This window comes from Pteronotus mesoamericanus, unplaced genomic scaffold (assembly GCF_021234165.1).
Source record: "Pteronotus mesoamericanus isolate MK-2021 breed Mesoamerican mustached bat unplaced genomic scaffold, CSHL_Meso_final contig_246, whole genome shotgun sequence".
Lineage (NCBI taxonomy): Eukaryota > Metazoa > Chordata > Mammalia > Chiroptera > Mormoopidae > Pteronotus > Pteronotus mesoamericanus.
In genome coordinates, this window is record NW_026555104.1 from 3,370,370 (window position 1) to 3,396,173 (window position 25,804).

The 25,804-nt window shown below is 35.9% G+C and overlaps 1 protein-coding gene across 1 annotated transcript in view; it reads right to left on the reverse strand.

Annotated features, from left to right (window-relative positions):
• LOC129070243 (ATP-binding cassette sub-family A member 6-like) overlaps positions 1–25,804 on the reverse strand; it is a 52,718-nt gene that overhangs the window by 18,394 nt on the left and 8,520 nt on the right. The window contains exons 8-24 of the mRNA XM_054573099.1: positions 23,503–23,644; positions 22,571–22,756; positions 19,410–19,557; positions 17,666–17,831; positions 14,165–14,223; positions 13,009–13,119; positions 12,427–12,602; positions 12,096–12,215; positions 11,699–11,837; positions 11,045–11,135; positions 10,088–10,227; positions 8,796–8,915; positions 7,328–7,499; positions 6,771–6,937; positions 4,548–4,681; positions 3,082–3,219; positions 604–711 (exon numbers count right to left, since the gene is read on the reverse strand). Coding sequence (XP_054429074.1) covers positions 604–711; positions 3,082–3,219; positions 4,548–4,681; positions 6,771–6,937; positions 7,328–7,499; positions 8,796–8,915; positions 10,088–10,227; positions 11,045–11,135; positions 11,699–11,837; positions 12,096–12,215; positions 12,427–12,602; positions 13,009–13,119; positions 14,165–14,223; positions 17,666–17,831; positions 19,410–19,557; positions 22,571–22,756; positions 23,503–23,644 — 2,317 coding nt within the window. The remainder of the gene's footprint in view (positions 1–603; positions 712–3,081; positions 3,220–4,547; positions 4,682–6,770; positions 6,938–7,327; positions 7,500–8,795; positions 8,916–10,087; positions 10,228–11,044; positions 11,136–11,698; positions 11,838–12,095; positions 12,216–12,426; positions 12,603–13,008; positions 13,120–14,164; positions 14,224–17,665; positions 17,832–19,409; positions 19,558–22,570; positions 22,757–23,502; positions 23,645–25,804) is intronic.

Here is a 25,804-nt window from a genome sequence, read left to right on the forward strand (position 1 = left end):
TGGTCCACAGGATAATCAAATCTCCATTATGTAAATATGCTTTAGGAGAGTTACCGGCTCAGAATTGTGAAGGATGACTCACCTAAATCTCATTTACCTGTTTGACTTGGATAATGGACATAACCAAATACAAATACAACATAAAATTGTATTCCCCACAGTAGAAAGCAGATTCAAGTCTTAAATCTTGTCTTGTTTAATATCTATGATTTCTTCTTTGTAGAGAAGAAACAAGATAGTCAAAAGTTTTATAATATTCCCTTATGAATGTTTAGATTAACTTGGATCCCTATAAAATTATTGTATTTTCCCCCTTAATTTTGAAATAAAGTATTTTGTGATTTCATTTTTATTATATTTTTCTATTACTATTTACCCCCCTTACACTCTCTTAAACCATCACTCACCCACCCCTACCCCCAACATGAGTATTTTGTGTTTTTAGAAGTAAATTTCTGACTTGCTAGAAATAATGCTTAATTACATTATCTAAATTAAACATATACTTAAATGTTTTTCTCACAGGATAATGTTTTGAACAAATAGCATTTAAAACAAAATTATTGAGCTCCCTGAAGTTGTTTTTCCTTCCCCTCCTCTTACGTTGTGATCGCTGACGCTGCCCATGGCGATGTAAGGAGAAATACTGCACACAATGGAGAATAAGAAAAAGGAGGCTTCCGGCAGCCCAGTCCAGGTTAATACATAATCCTGCAAACAGAAAATGCACTTTAAGCAGTGAATATTTTTAAAAAATTAAACAAATACTAATAACCACAAAGAATATGCTGTTCAAAACATTGAAAAATCAACTTAAAAGTGTATATGTAGTTCGCCAACATACATGCATGGCAGTGTGTGTTGGGGGGGTGGTACTTTCTGATTATGAAACCTGAGGTTTAAACTCTTAGAAAAAAGGGAGGAATAAAAAATAACTCCGGACCCACTTCAGGGTATATATGAAAAAGAACTGAAAGCAGGATCTGAAAGCTATGTCTGTCTACACATTTCATAGCAGCACTATTCATGACACCCAAGAGGGGAAAGTGACTCAATGTCCATGGATAAATGTATAAACAAAATGTACTGTATACATACAATGGAATACTATTCAGCCTTAAAAAAAGAAAAGAAAATCCTGGCACATGCTACAATATAAATGAAGTTCGAGGGCATCACCCCAGGGAAAAGCCTGTTACAAAAAGACAAATGCTACATACTTATCCTTATATGAGGTATCAAAAGTAGTCAAATTTAATAAAAACAGAAAGTAAAATGGTGATTGTCAGGGTCCAGGGAAAGGAGTAATGAAAAGTTCTTATTTAATGAGCATAGGGTTTTAGTTGGACAAGATGAAAAAGTTCTGGAGGCCTGTTTTCACAACAATGTGAATATACTTAATACCAGTGAACTGTACACTTAAAAATGGTTAAGATCGTAAACTTCATGTTACGTGTGTTTTACCACAATACAAAAATAATTCAGGGATTCTGGTCCTAGAGAAATAGATTAGTCAGACCTGAGCAGCAGGTGTTTCTCAGTCAACCTAGCGATAGATATGCGGAAACCACAGCAGGCAGCTGGACATGCTCTGAAGCATAGAGCTAAAAAGAAAATTGGATGCACCAAGCCCATCTTCCAGGGGATATAAATCACCACCCCCAAACCAGTGTCTGCCTGAGGGCTAGGCCGATGCTCAGGTAGGGTACAGGACCGTCTCTTTTGCAGTAGCCTGTCTCAAAATCACCCCCCAATTCTCACGTTTTTGTTAAGGCTTTGGGGGCTATAGCTAGAAATTTTTCAGCAGGTGGGGAAAATGTATTGCTGTCTTCATAAGAATGGCTGAAAAAAGAAAGGTTTGGACCCCTGGGGAAGCTAAGAGTGTAACCGTGGAGCCTCTGCTCATTTTAATCTTGGAACAGCATGAGGACCAAGAGGAGGAACATCTATCTTTTTGTACTACCAGCTGGTTCCACTTTCTGGGGACTTCCCTTCAGACACCGCCACTCTTGAAGCTTTCCTGCTCTCAGGGACAGTGATGGCTTCAGCTCACAGGATTATGTCACCTGCTGACCTCTCAAGCATAGTCCATCCATGTGCTCCCGTGCGTTCCCCCAGAACCAGTGATGCAGGGAATCCAAAACTTAATTCAACCCCTTTGTTACAGAATGGGCTTCCCTTTTTGAAGGCTCCATTTCTAATCCTGTTCATTTTTCTTCCAACATTCTGGTTGGAAACAGTTGAAGTCAGCCTTGAGAGACCCCTATTGGGTATCACTCAGGCTCTAGCCAGAAACCATAACCACCTTGAGTACTTAAAATAGAGTGAAATTAATCACACAGTGGTGACATGGGCGGAAGGAGCAGACAGAGAAGCCAAGAATGATGACATGGGAAGCCACTGTCACGTCCGGGTTGGAGGGGCAAAGGAAAGAAGTGATGTCACTGAAGGCCAGGGTGTGAGATCCTTCTGCAGTCCTGGCTAAGAGCACTGCTTGCAGTTGTCAAGCCACCCCAGAGCCAGCTGACGAAGAGCCCCCGAAATGCAACCGGTGTGTAGCAGACAGTCCCCCAATGTAGAGCGACAGGGTAGGTGAAAGAATTCCTCAGAAAGCATATAGTCCAAGAACTGGTAGATTCTCCTTTAAATCAGCCAATCTACTAATGTAGTCAATGAAGATCCACCAACAAATTACATTAGATTTAAAAGATTCTAAAACAGGGTTAAATGTGTTCCTGATTTTCAATTCAGTGTATAAACACACACACACACACACACACACACACACACACACAGAATCTCTTTCTCTCTCCAATACACTCCTGCAATCAAGTATGCATCTTTTCAGAAAAATTTCTGGGAGACTAGGACATAATATGGAAAAGTATTCCCCCATGAGAATTCTCTGATCATAATGAGGGAAAAAATCATATTCGGTTAGACATAATCTGTTTAAAATATAAGGACAAAATTAATTTTTTAGGAATAGCAATCAACTATAAATATTTAAAAGCTAAAGAGGGAACACACAGTGGCTTGTCAAATTCCTAATTGTTCAGAATGAGTAAAGACAATACTTACAAAAGGAAATGAGCTTCTTGCATTTCGAATCTGTAGCGTATGGTTAAACATTTGAAGTAGCCCATTGCTGATAATATTCATAAGAATAGGAAAACAGTGCAGTCTTTTGGTATTGCATACAACCGAAAATCTATAATCCTTCAAATAAACACAAATGAAACGATGTTAATTCTAAATAATTAAACAACAAAAAAGATTTATACATAAAATCCTAATGGTGCCATATGCTAGCTGTGTGACCATCTTCAAAGTCACCTGACTTTTCTGAGTGGCAGCATCCTTATCTGAGAAAGGCTATATATAATAAATAGGCTGTTATGCTGTATAAATGGGATAATGTATATTAGGCCCTAGCACAGTCAGCAACATGAATTTTTTTTAGTATTACTAATTTTAGATCATTTTGTCCTCATTTTGCTGATAAGGAAATTTCAGCTGATGGAAATTAAAAGTAGCCCTGGTGAGGAAACTGTCACTTGGGGTGAGCAAGCAAAAGAACCCAGTTTTTCTGGATACGAGATAAGCATGGGGGTCATAAAACATTCATGGCTACGCTGCCAATGAAGCATTTTTACACTTCCTAGGACAATATTGATGTTCTTCATGGTAATAAAAAAGAGGCTCAATGTTGTTTAAATATTACCAAGAATTCATGTAATAAACATGATGGTTAAGTAACAAGTAAAGCAACTGCTAAGCAATGTAGTTGCTCACATTGAGATTACATTTTTTAAATGACACACTTAGTTTAAAGAAAACTGAACGATGTAACATTGAAGACGTATAATTGATACATCTTCATTCATTCATTGACTTCATTTATTTATTCATTTGTTCACTAAAGTCAATGATACATCTTCAAAGGCTTTTGCTTTTCTCCTTGTGGCAAGAATAAAGAGGTAGCTTCACTGAATTGAATTCCTTGTTTTCATTGGAATGCAAGTTAAGACACAGAGTTTACTTATGATTAGGATGTATTTTCAATAGTCTTGTTACTGGAAAGATATCTATTGCTTATAGTTTTTACTCAAATTGACACATGTTAAGATAGTAGGCTGAAAAAAACTTTTCTCAGAGACTTCAGTAGCTATGATAGTATTTAATGTATCTTCTCAAATATAAAAAGACAGTTTGGGTAATTAGTCATTGAATAGAGTCCTTTTAATTCATAATCATCTCTATTGGTAACTTCAAGTTCTAATATTTTAACAAGTTTGAACAATGCAATTATATCCAGCTGCTTTTAAATGTAAAAAATAATCTAATTCAAAAGTTATGATAGAAAATGTTACACAAACTTAATTAAGTTTCCCAGATTATTTAATAATGACCCAAAATGTTTTTTGAGTCAAGTTGCTGCATGCAGGGCAGGGTTGACTTTCCAAGGTCTGTAAGACAGTTAAAATGTAGCACTTTATTAATTTTTTTTCATAAAAGCAAAAACAAGAAGCAAGCGGCAAATATACCTTTTGTTTACCAGAAACTATGATAGCTCCATTGTATGACAGATCCTCAGGGCTATTTCTGTTTTTAAAGTCATCAATTTCCAAAAGTATATTCTGATGTTTCAGTGACTGTATAAAATCTTCAATATTTGATTCTAATATTAAATCAATAACAAAAGATAATAAAAAGCAAGGACATCTATGTAATTTTTTTAAGTAAACCACATACACAATTATATTTATATCATGTGAAGGGCATGTCCCTTTGGGTATCATTATAATAATAATATTGGCCCATGAAAGAGAACTCATTCTACTATCTTCTATGTATCTACCATTACTCTGTGAGGAGTTAGCTTTATAATTCTACTTAATGTAAGTTAACATGTGACCATTAAGAATATATAATTTGATTTTATAACTCTTTGTTGAAAAAAATACATTTAACCTCAATAATTTGTGGAAATACAATAGTTGTATGGGGAGTACTTTGGATTGGCTGGCCTAAAATAGCCGATAATACACCCCTCTTGCTTCTGTATTCTCCAAGTTACAGAAAAGTAAATATATGTAGGTGTACGTATGAATGTATTTTCACACATGAATGTATTTTATACATTTACATATATACTAGATACACATATATTTCATAAATATCTTTTTGTTAGGAAGAAGGAAATGAAAAGAGTGCCAGTATCAGATCAAAGTTTTTGATATGCTCCTAATAAGGAAAACAGAGAAGTAAGAGGTAAGAAAAACCCTAGTACACACAGGGGCCAACAAATATAAAGGTAAAACCAATTTCCAAGGGGCCAAGTAGGCTCTGAAGTCGTGGTCGGGCTCATTGACTGTTTAACCACACCCGGAACAAAGTGACCACAGGCCCCTCCCTCTTCACACAGAGAAGGTGGCAGCTGCACTTGTCTTCAGAATATAAGTCTCCAAATTTACATTCTAAGAGACATTATCTGGGAAAATGGCAGGGCAAGACCTACAGCAACTCCAGACAATTAGAAGACAGAATTTAATGGAAAAAAGGGAAAAGAAGGACTCTCATTTTTGGCTCATTTGGACTTTCAAGTGGGAGCTGGGGACAGAACTGGGTTCTGGCACCAGAAAAATGGGGCCAAGCGCCAGGTGAATTAGGATTCCCACCAGGTGAGAAAGGGGCATACACACAGAAAATAAGCTTTCCTTGCATCGTAGGACAGTTAGCCACACAGCCTGATCCATTTCCACAGTCACTTGAGGTGGTATAGAAAGGGGCCATCTTAATGGTGGCCCCCATTCATCTAGGCAAACAGGGATTCTCCAATTTAAAGATGAACATCTTATCAACAATTGTGACGTTTTGGGGAAAAAAGGAACAAGATGGCACAGAAGCTCCAAACCTAAATGACAAAATACCTAACAAGTGAGTATAGGGAAAAGAAAAAAATAAATAAGTGAACACCGTATATGGTTCTTAGAGTAACCGGAGAGGGAAACGTGCGTGAGGCACCTGAAAGGTACTGAAACAATTCTGGATCTTGGAAATCAAACTAGCAAGTCTTTCGGGTTTAAGGTAGGAGAATGAATAAAATTTCTAAAACCCACATAGAAAACAACGAGAATGAGAAACAAACAAGAAGACCACCTTTGTTTAAGGAGGAGACATCCAGAACCCTGAGTCACAAATGTATATGAAAATTATAGTGGGCAGGGAACTCTTCAAGAGAGGAATCCTACTCTGAATATATTTTGTTAAAATTTTAGGGAAAACCAAAAAATCTTCTTCAAAGTTAAATAAGGAGTAGGTGTAAACAGTTAAACAAAATCAATTATCCATCCTTTAGGATAACAGGAACACAGGTACTGAATTATCTTAAGGAATCTTCCTAGATCCTATTGGACCTCTACATGTCAGTCAATATGTATAACATTTAAGGTAGAAGTAAGGCTGCTGTAACAAAGAGATCTAAAAATTGAGTGGTTCAACCAAATCACTTTCTCTGTCACATAGTAGCTTAGGGTCACCAGGCAGGTTAGCAGCTCTGCCCTACCAGGCTAGGCAGTGACCCAGGATCCTTCTATGCTGTCTCCTTGTCCCCGTCAGCCCCTACACTCAGAGCAAATATGCAGTTCTTCAGAAATTGTTTTCTATTCACAAAATCTACATACATATTTTTTTCTCTTATGGTTCACTTTTCCCTGTCTACATAAAAATGCCTTATTTCTAGATTTGAATTTTGTTTTTCTGTTCACCTGTGTTATTGATGATCAATAGGCTAGTAAGAGGATCTTGGGGAAGTTGTCCAGGAGAGAGGAAGTACAATTCAGGTCTAAATTCCCAATCACTTCTTTGAGTTAATACAGCATTAAAAATCAGTTCCACAACCACAGGGAAAAGTGCAATTCCAAGCACCAACAGTCTATAAAAAAGAAAAATTACCATATGAATCTATAGCAATTTTTTTTATTCAGTCAGATATTTCACAAATATTTGTAGAATACCAACTTTATGCCAGCCATAATGGTAAGCGCTAAAATTTTGAAAGTCATCCCTTAGCATGCCACACAGTACAAAAATACATTGCTATATAAACGGCAGGCAATCAGACTATGAAAGCCAAACAGACCTGTGAATAAGGTTAACTGAGTGCTAACGTACAGGTGTTCGCACTGACAGCAAAATCAAATGCTGCACGTATCCATGCTCTGGCAGGAATTTTGGATGTTATGTTCTAGTTTTAAATTTTGTTCCAGTCTCGCCCTCTCCTGAGACTCCCTACCCAATGAAACCACAGCACTCTGTTACTTACAGAATCAAAAGCTCATTCTTTCCGTGTTTTAACTTCAAGAAACGGAGCCACGCCATGGCACAGACCTGCATCCCCCAGAGCCGCAAGCCGCTCGCAGTCTTCTGAATTTCGGGGCGAGGCGAGCAAGCCGGCTCCACTTCGCAGAGGCTGTCTGTGTCCCTGCCCACCTCTGCTTCGTCAAAATAAACGCACGTGCACACACATACACAGGTTATTAATGCCATTCTTGAGTCATCACAGTTTTCTCTTTTTAGGGAAAAGTTGTCTTAGGAGGTTTGTTACAAAACAAACAATATAAGCAACAGATTATGCCTATCATGTCCACATTCAATAAACTTGGCAGTATAATATTCTGAATTTATACCGAAAGAAAAATTCAGTAAAGGGCGATCTCATTGTGTCCAGTCTTTAAAAAGGCATAGAGGGTCCTGTATGTAACTATATTCTGAGGGACTTCAGGAAACCTTCTCCATAGAAATAGCTAATCACTAATGCCTAGATGTCTACTATTAAGCTATCAATAATGTGGAAATCGAGGGGAAAGACTACCAGCTCTGAAACCACAAGACCTGTACCTGATTTCCAAATACATGACTTACAAGTGGTATTATTTGGGGGCAAATGACTTAACTGCTCTTAAATGCAGAGCATGAGGCATGATTTTCTCAAGTGGAAGATGGTGTCAATGACACTTGTTAGAATGGTTATTGGAGAAAAGCAGTGCAATATAGCCACACATTGATCATAGCGTCTGGCATAAACTCTCCATAAATAACAGCTCTTAGTATTATCACCCATTAAAATACACAAGAGATGATCCTAAGCTTTTCCCCCATTTAGACCTTAGTGGAATTTGATGTATAAACAAGCTAAGAGCAAGTTTTAAACAAAGTATCTGATCAGAGTTCCTGACCCTGACTGGGAGGCTTTTATATCCTCAAAATGACCAAGAAGCAGTGAGCATCTGGGGATAGAAGAAAACTGCTGAAAAGGAAGCAAGTAATTTCTGAAGAAGCATTTGGTATATTCCAGGGGCAAGCTGTGTTGAGTCCTAGTGATGACGTTAGGAAACAATGACAGCCCTTCCCATAGCAGCAGAGTCAAATTTGGGGTTAGTCACATTCTTTTTTTTTAATATATATTTTTTATATTTTATTTATTTATTTTAGAGAGAGCAGAAGGGAAGGACAAAGAGAGGGAGAGAAACATCACTATGTGAGAGAAATACCTATCGGTTGCCTCTCGCATGCCCCCAACTGGGGACCTGACCTGCCGTCCAGGCATGTGCCCTGACTGGGAATTGAACTGGTGACCTTTTGGTTCACAGACTGGTGCTCAATCCACTGAGCCACACCAGCCTGGACTAGTCACGTTCTTTAGTGTAATTAAACATAAGACATTATAAATATTAAATTGATACATGGTCATTTGGAAATTAATTTTGTATGAATTATACAAAGGAATTTACCTTGTTCAACAGTTGACATTGCTTCCACTCCCATGAAGACTTCATTCAGAGTTGACACGGAAATGTCGTAACTCATCACACCTTGGCCAGAACCCTTATTATCAAGATCACTGAAAAGGTCTAAGGCAACAGACAGGAGTAGGTACACTTGAAATACCACTGATAACTAAACCTGGTAAATTAACATATTTAAAAGATGATGCAGAGTATCATTCATAACATTTATGTCTTTGAAATACCATGGAAAGCAAAAGCAAGATTCCCCTGGAATGCTCCCCCTCTCTGAAATGAGTATGTCACACCTCTCCCTTTATCTTCAAACTGTCTGCACTCTATCTTGTGTTCTCAGCTCATGAACTTCCTGCAAAAGTCTTTGAGGAAATATAAACAATCAGAGAGAACATCATCTTCTCACCTCTATACCACAAGTCAACACGTGCTTCTTTCCATGTTCTGGGTCTTTCTTCTGCACAGGTAGAAGACTTGCAGCTGCTCCTACCAAACGTTACCTCTTGACTTGTGTTCTGAATTCCATCCCTGCTGGACATCTCAGGGACTTTCCAAAATAATCTGCCCTTTCTCACTCTCTCTCTGTCTCTCTGTCCCTTTTTCTCTCCCTCCTTTCCTCCCTCCCTCCCCTGAATCATCAATTTCTCCTATATTGGGTCATCCAAATAGCATGTAAGGTTGGCCATCAAACAAAGAAAAAATATGCACCCAATTAATTTAAAACCCAAAATGGAACCTGTAGCAGACACCTTGACGCCCCACTCCCATCTCTTCTGCACTCACCTTTAACAGCAAATCTGCTTATTAAGAACACCTGCCCGAAGACCCTTTTTTTCCTGGGCTCTGTAATATACTAAAGCTCATGTTGAGCGCAAGCCAGATGGGTCAGAAAATTAATGCTCTGGACACATCTCTTAACCAATAATGGATAGGGAGTGGCAAATAAATACCCTAGCTTTCTCATCCTTCTGGCAACATAATTCTGAACCCCTTACTTACTCATTTATTTCTCCCAGGGGTATTACACTTAAACTGCTTATTGCCATAACCTGCTCGACAGGGCAAACTTCCCTGGCTTCCTTCCCTTCTCTCTCTCGTGTCCCTGTTCCCTGGTGCTTCCAGGCATCAATGACCAAACAAATTGCACTAAAATCCTCCTCTCAAGTTCTACTTAGGAAACCCAACATAAAACAAAATCCAAATCTATTAAGCAATGAACGTTGTAATAATAATGTAAACACTTGTTCCCAAAAGTCATTCCATTGTAATCATATTTAAGTTACCTGGAAATTTATTTGTCCTCTCCATTGGCAAAGTATACACAAGCTTTTCTTTGTTTTCTGTTTTTAATTTAGCATCAGGGATGTGATGATGAATGAAGGATGTTATTTTTTCTGGATCACATATTTCATTCCTGTACAAACTAATGTTTGAAAAAAAAGACAAGTCATTTGTGCTTTCCCCAGTGCTATCACAAAGTAAGTGCTTTCTATTGAATAGCTAGCCTTTGAGTACTACTTTACTTGGCTTTAACAAACAAATGATTTTAATAATAATAATAATAAATACGTAATGCTATCAGATTGAAAAATCTCCTGATCTATACAGAGGAGGTGTATAAACTCGGAACAACTACAAACAAATACATAATGGAATTGAAACTTGATATATATCCAGAAGGAAGACAAACAAAAGGAGGTGAGAACAGTAGAAGAGATTTCTTAAGGAAAATAATTATTACACTAGACTGTGTGGGCATCAGAAGTTACTGGCTAATAGGCAAATCTGGCCAACATGCATGTTTCATTTGTCCAGAGAGTTTTTGCTTAAATTCTTTTTGACTGGATACACACATTCTTGTTACACAGTCCTCTTTAGTCTCTGCCACCAGATTTACTTCCACTTTTGATACCAGCTTCTAAAATTATTTGATTTTTGTACCCTATTAAAGAAGGAAAATATGTCAGTTATATGGATCAACTGAGGAAAATGGAGCATGGAAAGAAGATAGATTTTTAGGATGCACAGAGCAGCCACCTGGAAAGTGGTCCAGCTTATAATTTAGAAATTTTTCTTATCACAGTGGAATGCAGGAAAAACATTTAGGAAACAGTCAATAGAGCTTGGCAGAGTTAAGCATAAGGTCAAATCTCTCTCATAGTTGTCTACCTTTTTGATATATCAGTATTGAAATTTATATATATATATATATATATCCAATTTATCCCAAAATTCTTTACCTTAAGTGATATCCAAGACCCCATTTTTTCTTCAAAAAGAGAGAAGAGCCTGCACACTTCAGTCTCCCATTGGACATGATCACTTTTCTATCTGAATAAAAAGAAGCAAGAGAGAAGGGATGAGAGGAGTCATTTCTTCCCTCCCTAGAAAACATAAACGAGGAGCCAAAGCTCAGATTTCCAAAGGAGAAGTGTTCTATGGGGCATCGCCATATTTAATGCCTATTTGAAAGTTTGAAATACACATTAAAGTTGAACTTTAATTTAAAATGAACTTATGAGCTTCAATTCATTTCAGTGTCCCTTAAAACTTAAAAAAAGAAAAAAAAAGAAATTACATGGGTGCATTTTTTTTACTATGAATGGGATCCTAAAGAATGAGTGGATATTTTTAACCAAATATATATTAAAGCATATTTGGATGTTAAAACTATGAAAAGATGATCTGAAAAAAAAGTCACATTTTTTTATTAGTGGTCAAAATCTAGCAACCATCCAGCTGGAGAAGAATTATGCACTGGGACTAGGCTCCTGATAGCCCTCGGACTGGTATGCGATATAGGCCTACCAAGGCAATCAGAGTAGGGCTCTTGGCCTGGGAATAAATAGTTCCCAAATTTTTTATTCTAATATTGAGATAAAATCAACAATTACTAGCCAGGATGTCAGCCTCATCCATGAGATTGGTACTCAAGAGGATCACGCGGCCTGCTCTGCGCTCCTTGAGGAAGCTCCACACTCGCTGCCTTGCAAAGGGATCCAATCCAGCCGTTGGTTCATCTAATAGCAAAACCTGCAGAAGATGATGATATATAAAATATATCTTTCTCCCACGTTAGCTGTTTCTGATGATGGCATGGGTAACAATAAAAACCAAAAATGAGTAACTCTCCAACCATTTATGTCCAATATACTTATGTTCATAGTTAAACATGGCAGATTCTCTCTTGATTCATGACAATGAAGGCTCTTCTACCATTAGTGATAAACAGCTGCTTGACTTTTTATTGATATTCCATCTGTATTCTGCCACATGCATAACAGCACTTACTTGAGGATCCCCTAAAATGGCAATTCCAAAGGTCAGCTTTCTTTTCTGTCCTTCACTTAAATGTTTAGCAAGGTGATCCTGAATGTTTTGTATGTCCAGCTCCAATAAAATTCTCTGCACCTATAGAAGAACATATACAAAGCTTAAAATCCAAGATGACTCATGCCATACAAATGCAACTGTTCATTACAGCAGGAGGTGTTTTTAATAGGACCTCAATGCCTAAATTCTACGCCTAACAGGACAGGTAAATCACTGAGGGGAATTCTGTGGCTATGATCTGACTTGACAAATGATTGACACTTTAATGAATCTAAGCATGCCCGTCTACCTCTTGATCCACTTCCTGTGGATGAATCCCTTTAATCTTAGCAAACAGCCTGAGATTTTCCTTCACAGTAAGTATGTCAAAGTGAATATTGAATTGAGGACAAACGCCAGTTATCTTTCTGATTTCCTCCAAGTCTTGCATTTCAGAAAGATTTTTGTTGTAGATGGTAACTGATCCTAAAAACAGAAGTGAAAAATAATTTAACATTGGCAAGACAATACATTTTACTGATGCTTGAAGAGCTTATTCATGGAAATGATTGCATATATATACACAAACACCTAAAATGATGACTTCATAATTTATTAGGAAGCACTAATTATTCTTAACATAAATTTATGCTCAGAGTAGTGTGTATTCCCACTGAAATATAACATATGAATGGAATAAAAATAGTAATTTTCAAACAATTGGGAAATATATTTAAAATCATATAGTTCTGAGAAATTAGATAAACAAAAATTATTTTCTCTTAAGCAGTTAAATATAAACCCTCAAATGAGAAAGGCTACATATCACCTCCTTCTATCATCAGACCATCTTGCCTTTGAGAAGTTGTTTTTTTGTTTCCATTTTTCTCACCTTCTGTTGGAACGGACAACCCATTAAGGATGTTTAGCAATGAAGACTTGCCAGCTCCACTATGACCCACAATTGCTGTGATTTGACCTTCATATATGTCAAAAACCAAGCCTGTTTTTAAAACAAAATACCAACATCTAAGAGAGCATTAGACAGGGCTGGCTCTAAAGACAGAACAACAGATGTATACATTTACATATCCATTTATACATGAGCATGTATACTGGAAGTAAGTGTAGTGTGAATATTTGGAATTAGAGTTAATTTTATCTTCTTCTCACTCCAAACAACAAGAAATCCTTACAGAAGTTGAAGATGTTTAGACAAAAACCTCCAGTTATTGATGAGTTAGAAAGTGGCTCATAATGTGCTCTGGAAATTAAAATAATACATTTAAAAATACCTCAATAAAGCCTTGGCTAAAATTAAAGAAAGAAACCACAGATCTACATCATATTTGATGAGAAAAACATGGAGTGAGAATAAACTTGCTGATACAACTACATTAAATTCTCAATTTGTAAGATCTAATCACCAAATGCAAAGGAATAAGTAAGACAAGTTAGGGGGTGCAACATTTGCTAGAAAATAAACACAATATAAACACAAAGGACAGAGAACTCTCAACCCTCAGGAAGATCTATGGCTTACTTCAATATTTGTTATAGAAAGTTATATTGTTAGTATTAAATATGTTGGCTCATTCAAAACTATAAATTATGTATGGTTATTGACTTATGAAATATAATTCATCATCAATGGTGCTACTCATCTTGTCTTAATTAATCTCAACAGTACATGTAAACTATGGGATTTTCTGGCTAGTACAAAAATATTTATCAATCTTAAGTCTAAATATTCTTTCCTCATAGTGCCAGTAAAATAAAATATTCCTTATAGCTATTTCATCTTAAAATACAAAGTAAAATTGCATTTTTCACTGTATGGTTCCATTTTTGTAGATTAATAGAGCCATGAAACATCCAAAAGGATTTTATATCCAGTTCTTAATCATGGTTAATTTCTGCATGGTGGAATTAGACTGCACATTTTTAAAATTTTTCTTTCTATTTTGTTCATCTATATTTCCTAATTTTTCCATATTGAGTTTTTCCCATTTTTTGAAACAGTCAATAAAACAAAGGTTTTTCTTTACCTTTCAATGCTTCCACTTTTCCAGACTTTTCTTTATATTCTTTTTTAACATTTATGATTCTGAAATGACAAAAGGAGATGCTTACTTAGACAACACAGAAATAAAAGTGCTAAGATCATGAAGAGCCCTGGAGAGAGGCAGTCAACCACTCCATGAAAGGAAGGATGGCACCTCCTGTGTCCTCTGGAAGACAAAGCCTTATTTTTGGTAAATGTTTCCCCTGCAATAAACAATAGAAGTCTCTTTAAAAAGTTATGCTCTGTAATCATCCCAACTTTGTTCATCGAGTCTTAGAACATCGGATGTTTTCCCCTCTTCAAGATTAGCACCTTTACCTGCATTCTGTAGCCATCATCTCCCAAACCCTCTGCCCCCCTGAATTTTCCTCTCTGATCGCTTCTATTTGGCCAGTAAATCTGCTTTAGATATGGTCAGATTTCTCTGTCCCCTAATCTTAAAAAAAAATTCTCAAAATAAAAGTGTGAACTTGACATCTCCACTTCTTCAGTCAATTGCATTCTTGCTTCTGAACCCACAACGCTAGTGACCCTTTTCATACTGAAATCATTAGTGGCCTCCTAATCACCAAACACAACAAGTACTTTTCCATCCTTATTTATTGGGTTATGAGTCACCATTTATGACTTTCTCCTTGTTAAAAGTGTCTACTTTCAAGGTGACACTCAACTTTATTTGTTTTCTTCCTATTTTTGTAAATGTTCCTTCTCTGTTCCTTCATAAGGTTCTCTTCTTTCACCTGACACATCAGCTTGGTCTTCCACAGGGTTCTCTTTGTATATTATAGTTTCTATCACTATAGACACTGTTGATGGGTTATCTCATTGATTCTCATGGTTTCAACAGCAACCTAATGTTGACCTCATATTTGGCCCTGAGATTTAAGTTCATATATCTAAAGGTTTGCTGGATTTTTTCATACAAATTTCACACACACACACACACACACACACACACACACACACACACAGCCCCTCCCAGATCAGTGCTTGCTGAACTTAAAAGCACCTTGGAATTCCAAAGGGAACTGCTGCAGAACAAGGCAGGACATAGGCTCAGAGACATTAGAGATGTCATGGCTACATAAGATCATGTACAACGCATCTTCAAGTTCAAAGGGGAAAAGAGATTAGTCACCCTCTTTTCTGAGCATGAATGAGAATAAAGGTATGGACACTTATTCAACCAGCAGGCTGATGGTGGTGAGGTTATACCAAAGACTCTGGAAATTTAAAAGGAAAAAGTTTAAAAGGTGCTGAATCTGACAGGGCATTTTATTTCTGCCTTTCTTTGTGTAGTGTAGCATCCATTGAAGTGGGGCTTTATTGTATTTTAATAAATGAGTTTCCACTTAGGAGCACCTGGTTGTTTTGGGATTTCAGAGATAAAGGTAGCCATTTATGTTTGGTGGAATGTCTATCCCACCTGTGTACTGGAAATGTTACACAAATGGTCGAAAGTTACAGGAATGAACAGATGTGCATACAAATGTCCCAGAGAAGATGGAAAATTGGGGGATGAAGGGTTATGGGTAAGAGGGAGCCAGTTGTGAATACAAAGTTGATGTTTTTGCAGAACAAAGATCTTGATTATGGTTAGAACTCTGCAAGATTTTCTCAGTATTTCCAGATACATATAACTAAGGGCTGCTAAGGAAAAAAGACGAGTTCTTTAATATATAAAACAGAGAGTGCCCGGAAGAAGGGGGATTAATAACTTAGTACCTTCTATATCTATGCAAAATCATATTTGCATGTTGAGATTGACTGGGATAGATTTGATGCTTGTCTAGTGGTGGGGAAGAAGAACCATGTTTTTAAGAAAGAGTTGCAATGAAGAAAGAGACAAGACTTATGGACTGGGAAGAGCATCTAATGTTTGGAGGTGAAAGGTGATTTTAGGCTGCCTTGCAGCTCTAGAACCTGTTTCAAAAGACACTGAGTGTGCAGGCATTGTCACTAAAGAGCTGTAATGTTGGACACCTAAGCCTACTTCGCTACTTTGGTATGGACTGGGGTAGGGCATCCCACAATGGAGCCAAAAACTTCAATGACTAAGCCTTGGGTTAGACAACTTTCCTGATTTTTCAGTGGCCTCAGACCTCCACTTTAGTGTAAAATCCAGAGTAAGAGACAAGGATGTCCAGTGTCTAGGTTGGGGGGTGGGGAGGAAAGGGCTACGTGGGTGAGGACATTTCACTTTTCTGTCCGTCACAGCAGCAGAAGGACAAAGAATATTTTCAATCTGTGTAACTAACTAACCCTAAGCCTCTCTTCTAAGATTGGACCTGAAAAGTATTATAATTTGAACAGTAATATAATGTGCGTGTGTATGTGTGTGTGTTCTCAGCTGAGGAAGAGGGACTGCTGACATTGAAATAGTTTGGAGGAATTATCCCTCACTTAGCCTTTCTCTTTTGGACAGATGTTTTCCATGGATTGGAGAGGGGGTTGCCCCTCAGAAAGCTTAACAGAAAATAGGGTTGGAATTAGAAAGAAGAAGCTGAGGTACACAGGTTCACCTTCTGCTCTTTTAAAGAGAAAAATTTCACTTCTTAGCCTTAGTTCCATTTTATTCATCTTCCTTTGCTTACTTACATATCTCTAGTAGCCAGAGGTTAAGAGCATAGATTCTGGAACTAGAGTGGGTTCCAATCCTAGCCTCCCATTTATGAGCCGGTGACGTTGGACAAGTGACTTGACTTCAGCACTTCACTTTTCTCATTTGTTAAATGAGCATCATAAAAGTGCCTATCTCATCAGCTTTTTGTGAAAATTAACTGTGTATCTCATACATAGTAAGCACAATCTGAATATCTGTTAAATAAATAAAAGGTTAATATCTAAAACTCTAATTCTTTAAGTTTAGTGCTTATTAGAAAAATCTACAGGGCTCTTTAAAATCCAAAGATACTTGGGTTCAAGCCCACACCCCCTGAGTTAGAATGACTGAAGGTGGGGGTCTGAGAGCACAGATATTTTAAGAGCTAGTCATATGAACCTGTAACAAAAACCTTACAAATTAGACATGACTCTTGTTTCCTAGAGGACAGAGACTTAAAGAAACTTGTTGGGTTTTTTTTGAGATTACACATCAAATAAGAGGGAGGTGTGGTATTAAGATATAAAAAAGACTCCAAATTTCTTTCTTCTTCTGTCACGTCATATAAGCCAGATGAAACTATGGAGGAAGAAATTCAGAGGAAGAAACGAGCAAGTATAAAAGAGGTGGGGAACAAGAGACAGAAACAAGGAGGGAAACAAGATGGAGGGCGATTTGGTAACAGTATATGGAGCTAAGCAAAAAGAATTTTCTTTTCAAGTAACAGTGAGGAAACAATGGTGATTGATGTCAGTGGGAGAGTTCAAAGCGATGGTCACAAAAACAAATTTCTTCTTCGGTATTTTGCTTCAGGCTCACCCTCTTGCTATTGATTAATAATTCATTAGCCTTGCACCCATACATTAGTATAAGTGTGATTACCTGATGGCTTCCTTTCCATGGAATTCTGGAGCTATTGGTTCAACATAATCATCAGAGGGATGCTCGGGATCAATTTCTTTCTCAATGGTCTTATCAATCCTTCGGTGTTGGAAGCAAGATGATGAGCTCAGGAAAAATAATGGAGAATAACGGCGGTCATTTCCATCTAATGAATCAAGAGACAAGAAAATATTGGATCAGTAATAACATAACGAGCAAAGAATCCTTGTTCAAAATAGTGCAGAATATCTTAGACTTTCAAACATCATACAGAGAATCTTTTCTAATTTCCTAGTACCGAGAATATTCTCAAGAAAGCTTGGTAATTAAGTAAGAAATGAAAATCCAAAGGAAATAACATATTATCACAAAAGTTAAACAATAGAACTTTCAAGAAAGCATATATCAAAGGTTTGAATAAAATGAGGTCTAAAGGTATTCAGGACAATAAAACCAAATATTTTGGGGGAAAGTCTTAATATGGCATAAAATTAATTGTAAACATATTTGTGACCTTAATAAATCATTTGACCACAGCAATATGATTGAACATAATACTGAAATATACAGGGTCTGGCTGAAGTAAGGCCTGCTTGACTGTGGCTGGCAGGATAATAATACGAGTATAATAATTTACATTTTTAATTTGAACATTTCACCTAAAATGTCATATTATGTGCTTGAGTGTGATATTTTTATGTTACAGAATTATATCCTTATGATTTTGTAATAAAAGATTTTGTAATAAAAAGGGGCTGTTATTTGGGCCAGACCCTGTATATGGTACATGAATTAGAAGTACATGGAGCAACTTTATTTGTTCCAGATGAATATATGATTATTTCCTAGATTAAAAAAAATGAAATAGTATTTGTTATTAAGAGCCTTCAGATATAAACCAGAAATGATAGAAAGACAGGTATACATAGAAACAACCTTAACTACAGTCAAAATGGAAGGAACAAAAAAAAAAAAGAAAAGGCAAGAATACTGTGCAATGAAAAAGGCATTCTGATTCTAGTATATGTGAAGGAATTCTGGGCTTATGTGAAATTTTTGATTGTTTGCAAGATAAAGGAAATCTACCTGGGCACTAACTTCTGTAAACACAAATAATATAAGAAAACTTTTCAGAATAATGTTGAAAATGTTCTCTCTAATTTTCATTTTGTGATTTCCTTAATGAAAGATATCTCCCCTTCTGAAATGGTCCTTCCACAAACAGTGGGGAGTGAAGAAGACTGATTATTTCACATCTGGGGTTCTTTTCAGTTGTAATTAGTTTACAATCTGCTCCACATTTTTGTAAGGAGAACAAATATTTACTAGAAAGTACTTTACTATATCATGGCCATATACTATATAAGCCAAAACCATCTTTAAGAACTAAGCTATTTCAGCTTGATCTGATACTAATCCTAAATATCACTCATTGAAAACACTTTCAGAGATCCTTGAAAAAAGTAACATTATTTAATACTATATAATTATAATATCTATTAAAATTATCATTACATATTTATAATGTGTATCATTATATTAAAGTCAGAAGAATGATTGTTTTTACATAAATATATTTTTCAGGCCATTAAAACTGTGAAATAGAAATAAAGAATGTATGAAGCCTGTGATGGGAAATACTTGTTATTCATCATTTCTTAAAATATATTTATACAACCTTTTCGAAAAGTCTTTAATATGGTCAATATTTGTTGAGATCAGAGAAAAATCCACTATTACTTACATGGTAAGATTTTGTCAAAGTATAATGTCAATACAAAGTACAAAAAAGCATCAAAAGCCAATATGAAAAAAGTTGCTATCATTATGTATGAGTCTCCTGATGGGTCAGGAAAAGTTACACCATGCATATTGTAATCCAGGTGAATAATCTAAGATTCAAAACAAAAATAATAATAAATACTTAAATAAATAAAAAAGCAATATAGCAGCAAGGATTATCATTTTTTAAAGTAGCTTTTTAAAGAAGCTCTTTAATGAAGTCATTAGGAAACTACTCTCATTTATAGCAATCAAAGGATTATTAGAAGAAAATATGGATTTTTTAAAAAATACAAGGCTCTAAGAATAGAAATTTAAATTATAATACATTTGCTTGTTTTCATTGCAATATAACAAAATATCCTATATACCCAGGAAATACAAATTTTAGATAAAACATATAAAGATTTCTTTGAAGTATTGTATTAGAATACTGATGAGAGAATTTACCTTTTTCTAGTCATTGCTGCAAATGAAGACTTGTATTTATAATTTTTTATGTAGTAACAGCTACTATGTTCTAGGCACTGTGCTAAGTGCTTTTTATATTATCCCATTTAATCTTCATCATAACCCTATGTTATTTTCATCTGCATTTTACATAAGGTAAAAAAGAAGTTGAGTGGCTTAACCAGAAGTAAAAAAAAAGTTGAGTTTATTCTAAAAATGCAAGGTTGAATTGAAATTCGAAGCTCAATCAATCTAATTCAGCATAAAACAGATTGACATAGAAAATAATGCTGTCAACCTAATAGATGCTGAGAAAAGAATTTGATAAAACTCAATATCTGCTTATAATAAAGAAAGTCTCCTCACAAATGAAGATAAGAGATCTTCCATAATCTGGTGAATTAGATGTACGAAGACCAACCCCAAAAATAATGCTTAATTGAGAAATGTTGAAAGCTTTTTCTTTGCCTGCATTTGCACTCAACACTTGTACTAGAGGTCCTGATCTATGCTCTAAGGTGAGAAAGATAAATGAATGACATACAGGCTGCAAAAGAGAAAAACTATCATTATTTGCAGACAACATTATTATACATAAGAAAGTCCTCAAATAAACCATGAAAATGCTCAATTTAATAAAAGAATATAGCAAGAATACTGGACACAGTGCCAATGTGCCAAAATCAGTTGCATCTCTCTACATTAACAACACACATTTAGCAGTAAGAATTTAAACACAGATGCTATTTACAAGGGCATCACAAGTATCAAATACTTTGAAATAAATCAAACAAAAATGTGCAAGACTATACTGAAAGAAAAATAATTACTAAGGGAACATTCATATGAAGATATGTTTTAAAAGTGTGAGTTTTCTCCAAATTGAAAAATTCAACTGTGTCAAAATCTCAACACCTCTGCACACACATACTGTTTGTGTATAACTTGGTAAGTTAATGGTGTAACAATAGTAAGTTACATTGCAAAGAACCTAGAATAGAAAAGACTCTCTTGAAGAAGGAAATAAAGTGGTTGAATTGTTACTACCAAATATTAAGACGCATAAGACAAAATCACTAAGACAATGTGACAACAGTGCAAAGATAATCCTATGGGTCAATATGTGACTGGCTGAGTTGTGACAAAAGAAACACTGCAATTCATTTAGGGAAAGAATGGTCTCTTTAATAAATGGAGCTAAAGCAACTGGATTTTCATGTAAAAAAATAATATTGCCTCTACCTAAAGATTCACAAAAGTTATTTGGAAAAGTCTTTATATCTAAATATAAAAGCAGAAGCAGTCGAGCTTTCATAATAAAAAGGTAGTAGAAGGATATCTTTGTAATCTTGGGACAAGGAATGATTTCTTAAACAGACTCCAAATTGCTCTATATAAAAGAAAAACTTGACATAGTGGGCTTTATCAAAATTAAGAACTTCTGCTCATCACCCAAAAGAATCACTACGAGAGCAAAAATGTCAGCAAGAAATGATTGCAAAATGTCACATATTTAGCATGTATAAGGAACCCCTACAGAGCATAAAGGAAAGATAGAAAACTTGGCAACACACAGTGAAAAGGCTTGAGTGAGCAATTTATAAAACAGAAAATCCAAAAATATATCAATAATTAAGGGAATACAAATTAATTCCATGATGATATATCATAACATTTCCACCCGAATGGCTAAAAGTTGAGAGACTGACAATACCAAATATTGGTGAAGGTTTAGAGCAACTGAAACTCTGAAACACTATTGATGCAAAAATAAACTGAGGCCACCACTTTGAAAAAACATTTGACAGTGGCTGTAAAGATGAAAATATACAAACTCAGGGTCCCGCTATTCAGCTTCTAGAGATATATCAAATAGAACTGAATGTCCACATTTACTAGGAAATATGCATAAGAATTTTTTGCAGAGTTATTAATGATAGTCAAAAAACTGGAAAATATTCTTGTCCATCAATACAAAAATCAATAGTATATTCACACAATAGAATACTGCATAACACTATACTACCATAACTACACACAAACTGTGGATGACCTCTAAAAACAATGTGAGTGGAAAAAAAAACAGATTTTCAAAAATATATTTTGTACAGTATCATTTAAGTTGAAAAGGCACAAAACCAAAAGAATTACATTTCAGAACACATACTTAGGTGATAATGAAAAGCAAGAAAGTAATGATCATAAAACAACTCTAAGAGGAAGGAGTGTTTAGACCTCTGGGGTTGTGGCAACCTTTTGTTTCTTGATCTTGTTCATGGATCCTTTGGTTTATTTTATAATTTTTGGTTAAGTTCCATATTTATGTCTTGAAAGTTTTTCATATTTGAGGTTTTGAAAAAGGTTTACCAGCAACTTTAATCATCTAGCTTTATGTGAAGTAAAAAGTTTTATATGTAGAAATAAAGCTAGAAGAAAAAACTTCAAAATAAAAATTACATCTGAGATATGAAAATTTGAAACATTTTCATATTTGAGCTTCCTTGTGAGATGACCATTTTTTTCTACAAGGTAATAATAAGATTTTCATATTTAGCTTTAGAGTAGCATTGTTTAGAATAAAAGCTCTTAATCTGAAAGTATTGATTATGAAGAGCCATGACATACCAAATTCTTTTGAAAATTCAATAATAAACCAATTAACCATTCTCTCACCTGGGCCATTCCAGCAGTGAAGGCAAACGGGCTAAAAATACTCAAAATCCACTCCAAAGATGAAGGAAGCTGTCTATAAAGTGCAGAGAGTCCCACACCCCCCCAAAAGACAGTGAAGAGAAACACAACCAAATTCGTGAGGACAGTTTTGTTGAGTAGCACGCTCATCAGGAATGCTAAAGCTATCTGAAAGAGAGAGAAGACAGGTGGCTGTTACACAGATTTAGTTCATCGAGAAACGCTAGTAGCACAATTGAATAAGCATCCTAACACCTTTATGAGTGAGTCAGTCATGAAAATATTAGGGTATAACTATACTCAATCCTTCTCTCAACCCCTTTATGAATAGCATCCCTATGTGCCCTTTTCAAACGTTGGGCTTTTGTTGCTGAGTAAAGAGTTGGGGAAACCTGGAAGAACTGCTGAGGGAGGGGTGGAAACGCAGACTTGGAAAGATTGAAAGAAATTAAATTAAAGTATTGAAGAGCATCTACATAACCTTTCACAGAAAACACCCTGAAATGTGGCAGAAAATAGAGGCTCTTGTTTAGAGAAGGGAGAGGGAATGGCATGAGAAGTCAGGATAAGGTGGGATATTAGATGGAGGAGAGTTGGCGTGCACGGGGGAGTTTTGGGGAAAAGATGGGTTCACGCCTCAAGGCACCCTCGTTGATCATCTAGAAAAGTCTTAGATACTTTAGAGTCAAAATATTTTTTTCTTTTTGATGCATCATTTAATTAATTCATATCTTTGTGTGAAAGAGAAGGCTGGCTTAATTTAGGTTACAGCATTTTCTCACACTCGGAGGCTTTCTCACACGCGCACACAAAATGGAATGAAAGAATCGACTGCAGGGGCCTGCTGATACTATTTGTGCTGCGTATCACTAGGACCTAAAGCAGGGGAAGTGGTAATCATTGCATGAACTTACCAAGGATAAGCCATATAAGAAAAAGAGTGTAAATATGACCATGAAGCCTGTCATGACTATAATTTTGGTAGATGTTATGATAATTGCAATGATTACGGAAATAATGAAGATGGAGCCAGCATAGATTAAACCCCAGGAGAACCTAAATAAAGACAAAAAGTTATTGCAATTATTTTAATTTTATTACAAAATGTTGAAAACACAAAGTGTCTAAATAATAATGTAATGATGGCCCCGTGCCTGCCATCTAGATTAATAACTAAAATATTAATATTACATTGGCATGATTGTGCCTCCTGGCTACATGCCAGCTCTGTATTCACATACTGTATAAATAGTATGAACATTGTATAAATAGTATCATCTCATATGGACTCTTCTACCACTTGCCTTTACCAGTCAACATATGCAATAGTATACACTGCTATATATTTCATTGTTTGAATATATCCCAAAGTGCTGCCCCAAAATATTTTGGTTGTTTGTTTCTTTTTCTAAAATAATGTTTCTAAGGGCATTCTTATACTTGTCTTTTTTGGGGGCGGGGGGAAATGCACAATTTCTCTTGGGTAAAATTGCTGAATGAAAGGAATAAGCATTTTGTACTTTCAGCTTTATTGATTACCCAAGTGTTCTAATTATAGAATTGGAAGGAAACTTAACAGTGCTAATCAACTGAGTAATCTTGGAAGCACTGCTGGCAGGTGATAATTTGGTCATTCTTGAGAATCCCAGCGAGCAGCGCCTCCACTCTCCCTACCAGCAGAAAATTAAAATTTCAGCTCTACTAAGTCCATTCCATTCTCGCCATTCCTATTCATAATTTCCTTATTTAAGATTATGTAAATTATGGTATATCTTAAGAGTTCACACTGTTCTGCTTTAGATCCGCTGGCAGTCACATTTTTTATAAAGTAGTTGTTAAGAAACAGTATTCAACCTTAGATCTAACAAGCCTATAGGGTGTTTTAGTCCAAACTTCTCATTTTACAGAAGAGTAAACTTCAGTCTCTATTATTAGTTAATGGGCCTATTTCAAGTCAAAAGAATAAGACCATTTAATAAAGCTAAGATGAAGCCACTGGCCTTTGCTCAGCCCAGAGCTCTCTCCTCTATATAAATTGCCTAAGGAGGTAAGAATTGAACAGCTAAAAAAAATAGCGAAAGTATTAAAACTGGGAGCTTGTATCAATATGTCCTAGTAGAACATGTTTACTGCTTATGTGACTACTAGAAAATTTCAAGATTTATTTTTTCATTGAATTTATTGTAGTGACATTGGTTAATAAAATTATATAGGTTTCAGGTGTATAATTCTATAATACATTATCTGTATATTGTATTGTAAGTTCACCACTCCAAGTCAAGTCTTCTTCTATCACCATTTATCCCTTCTTTACCCTCTTCTACCTGTTCCCGGTCCCCTATCCCTCCGGTAATCACTACACTGTTGTCTGAATGTATGAGGGGTTTTTTTTTCCTGTTTTGCTTAATCTCTTCACCTTCTTCACCCAGACTCTTAAACTCCCTTCCCTCTGACAGCTGCCAGGCTTTTCTCTGTATCTATGCGTCTATTTCCACTTTGTTAGTTTACTTTGTTCATTAGATTTTGATATAAATGAAATCATATGTATTGTCTTTCTCTGACTGGCTTATTTCACTTAGCATAATACTCTCCAGGTACATCCATGCTGTCACAAAAGGTAAGATTTCCTTTTTATTCCCAATGGCCAAGTAGTATTCCATTGTGTAAGTGTACCACAGCTTTTTCATCCACTCATCTACTGATGGGCACTCGGGCTGCTTCCAAATATTGGTTATGACGCTGCAAGGAACATAGGGGTGCATATATCCTTTCAAATCAGTGCTTCAGTTTTCTTTGGATAAATTCCTAGCAGTGGAATAGGTGGCTCAAAAGGCAGTTTCATTTTGAATTTTTTGAGGACACTCCATACTGTTTCCCACAGTGGCTGCACCAATCTGTGTTTCTACCAACAGTACACAAGAGTTCCCTTTTCTCCACTTCCTCTTCAACACTTGCTGTTTGTTGATTTATTGATGATAGCCATTTTGACAGATGTGCAGTAATATCTCATTGTGGTCTTAATTTGCATTTCTCTGATGATTAGTGATGTCAAGCATCTTTTCATATGTCTAATGGCCATCTGTAGGTCCTATTTGCAGAAGTGTCTATTCAGGCCCTTTGCTCATTTTTTAATTGGCAAAAAAAAATTTAATTTTGGGTATAGACCCATTTGTTTATTTTGTTTGTTTGTTTCCCTTGCCCAAGTAGATATATCAG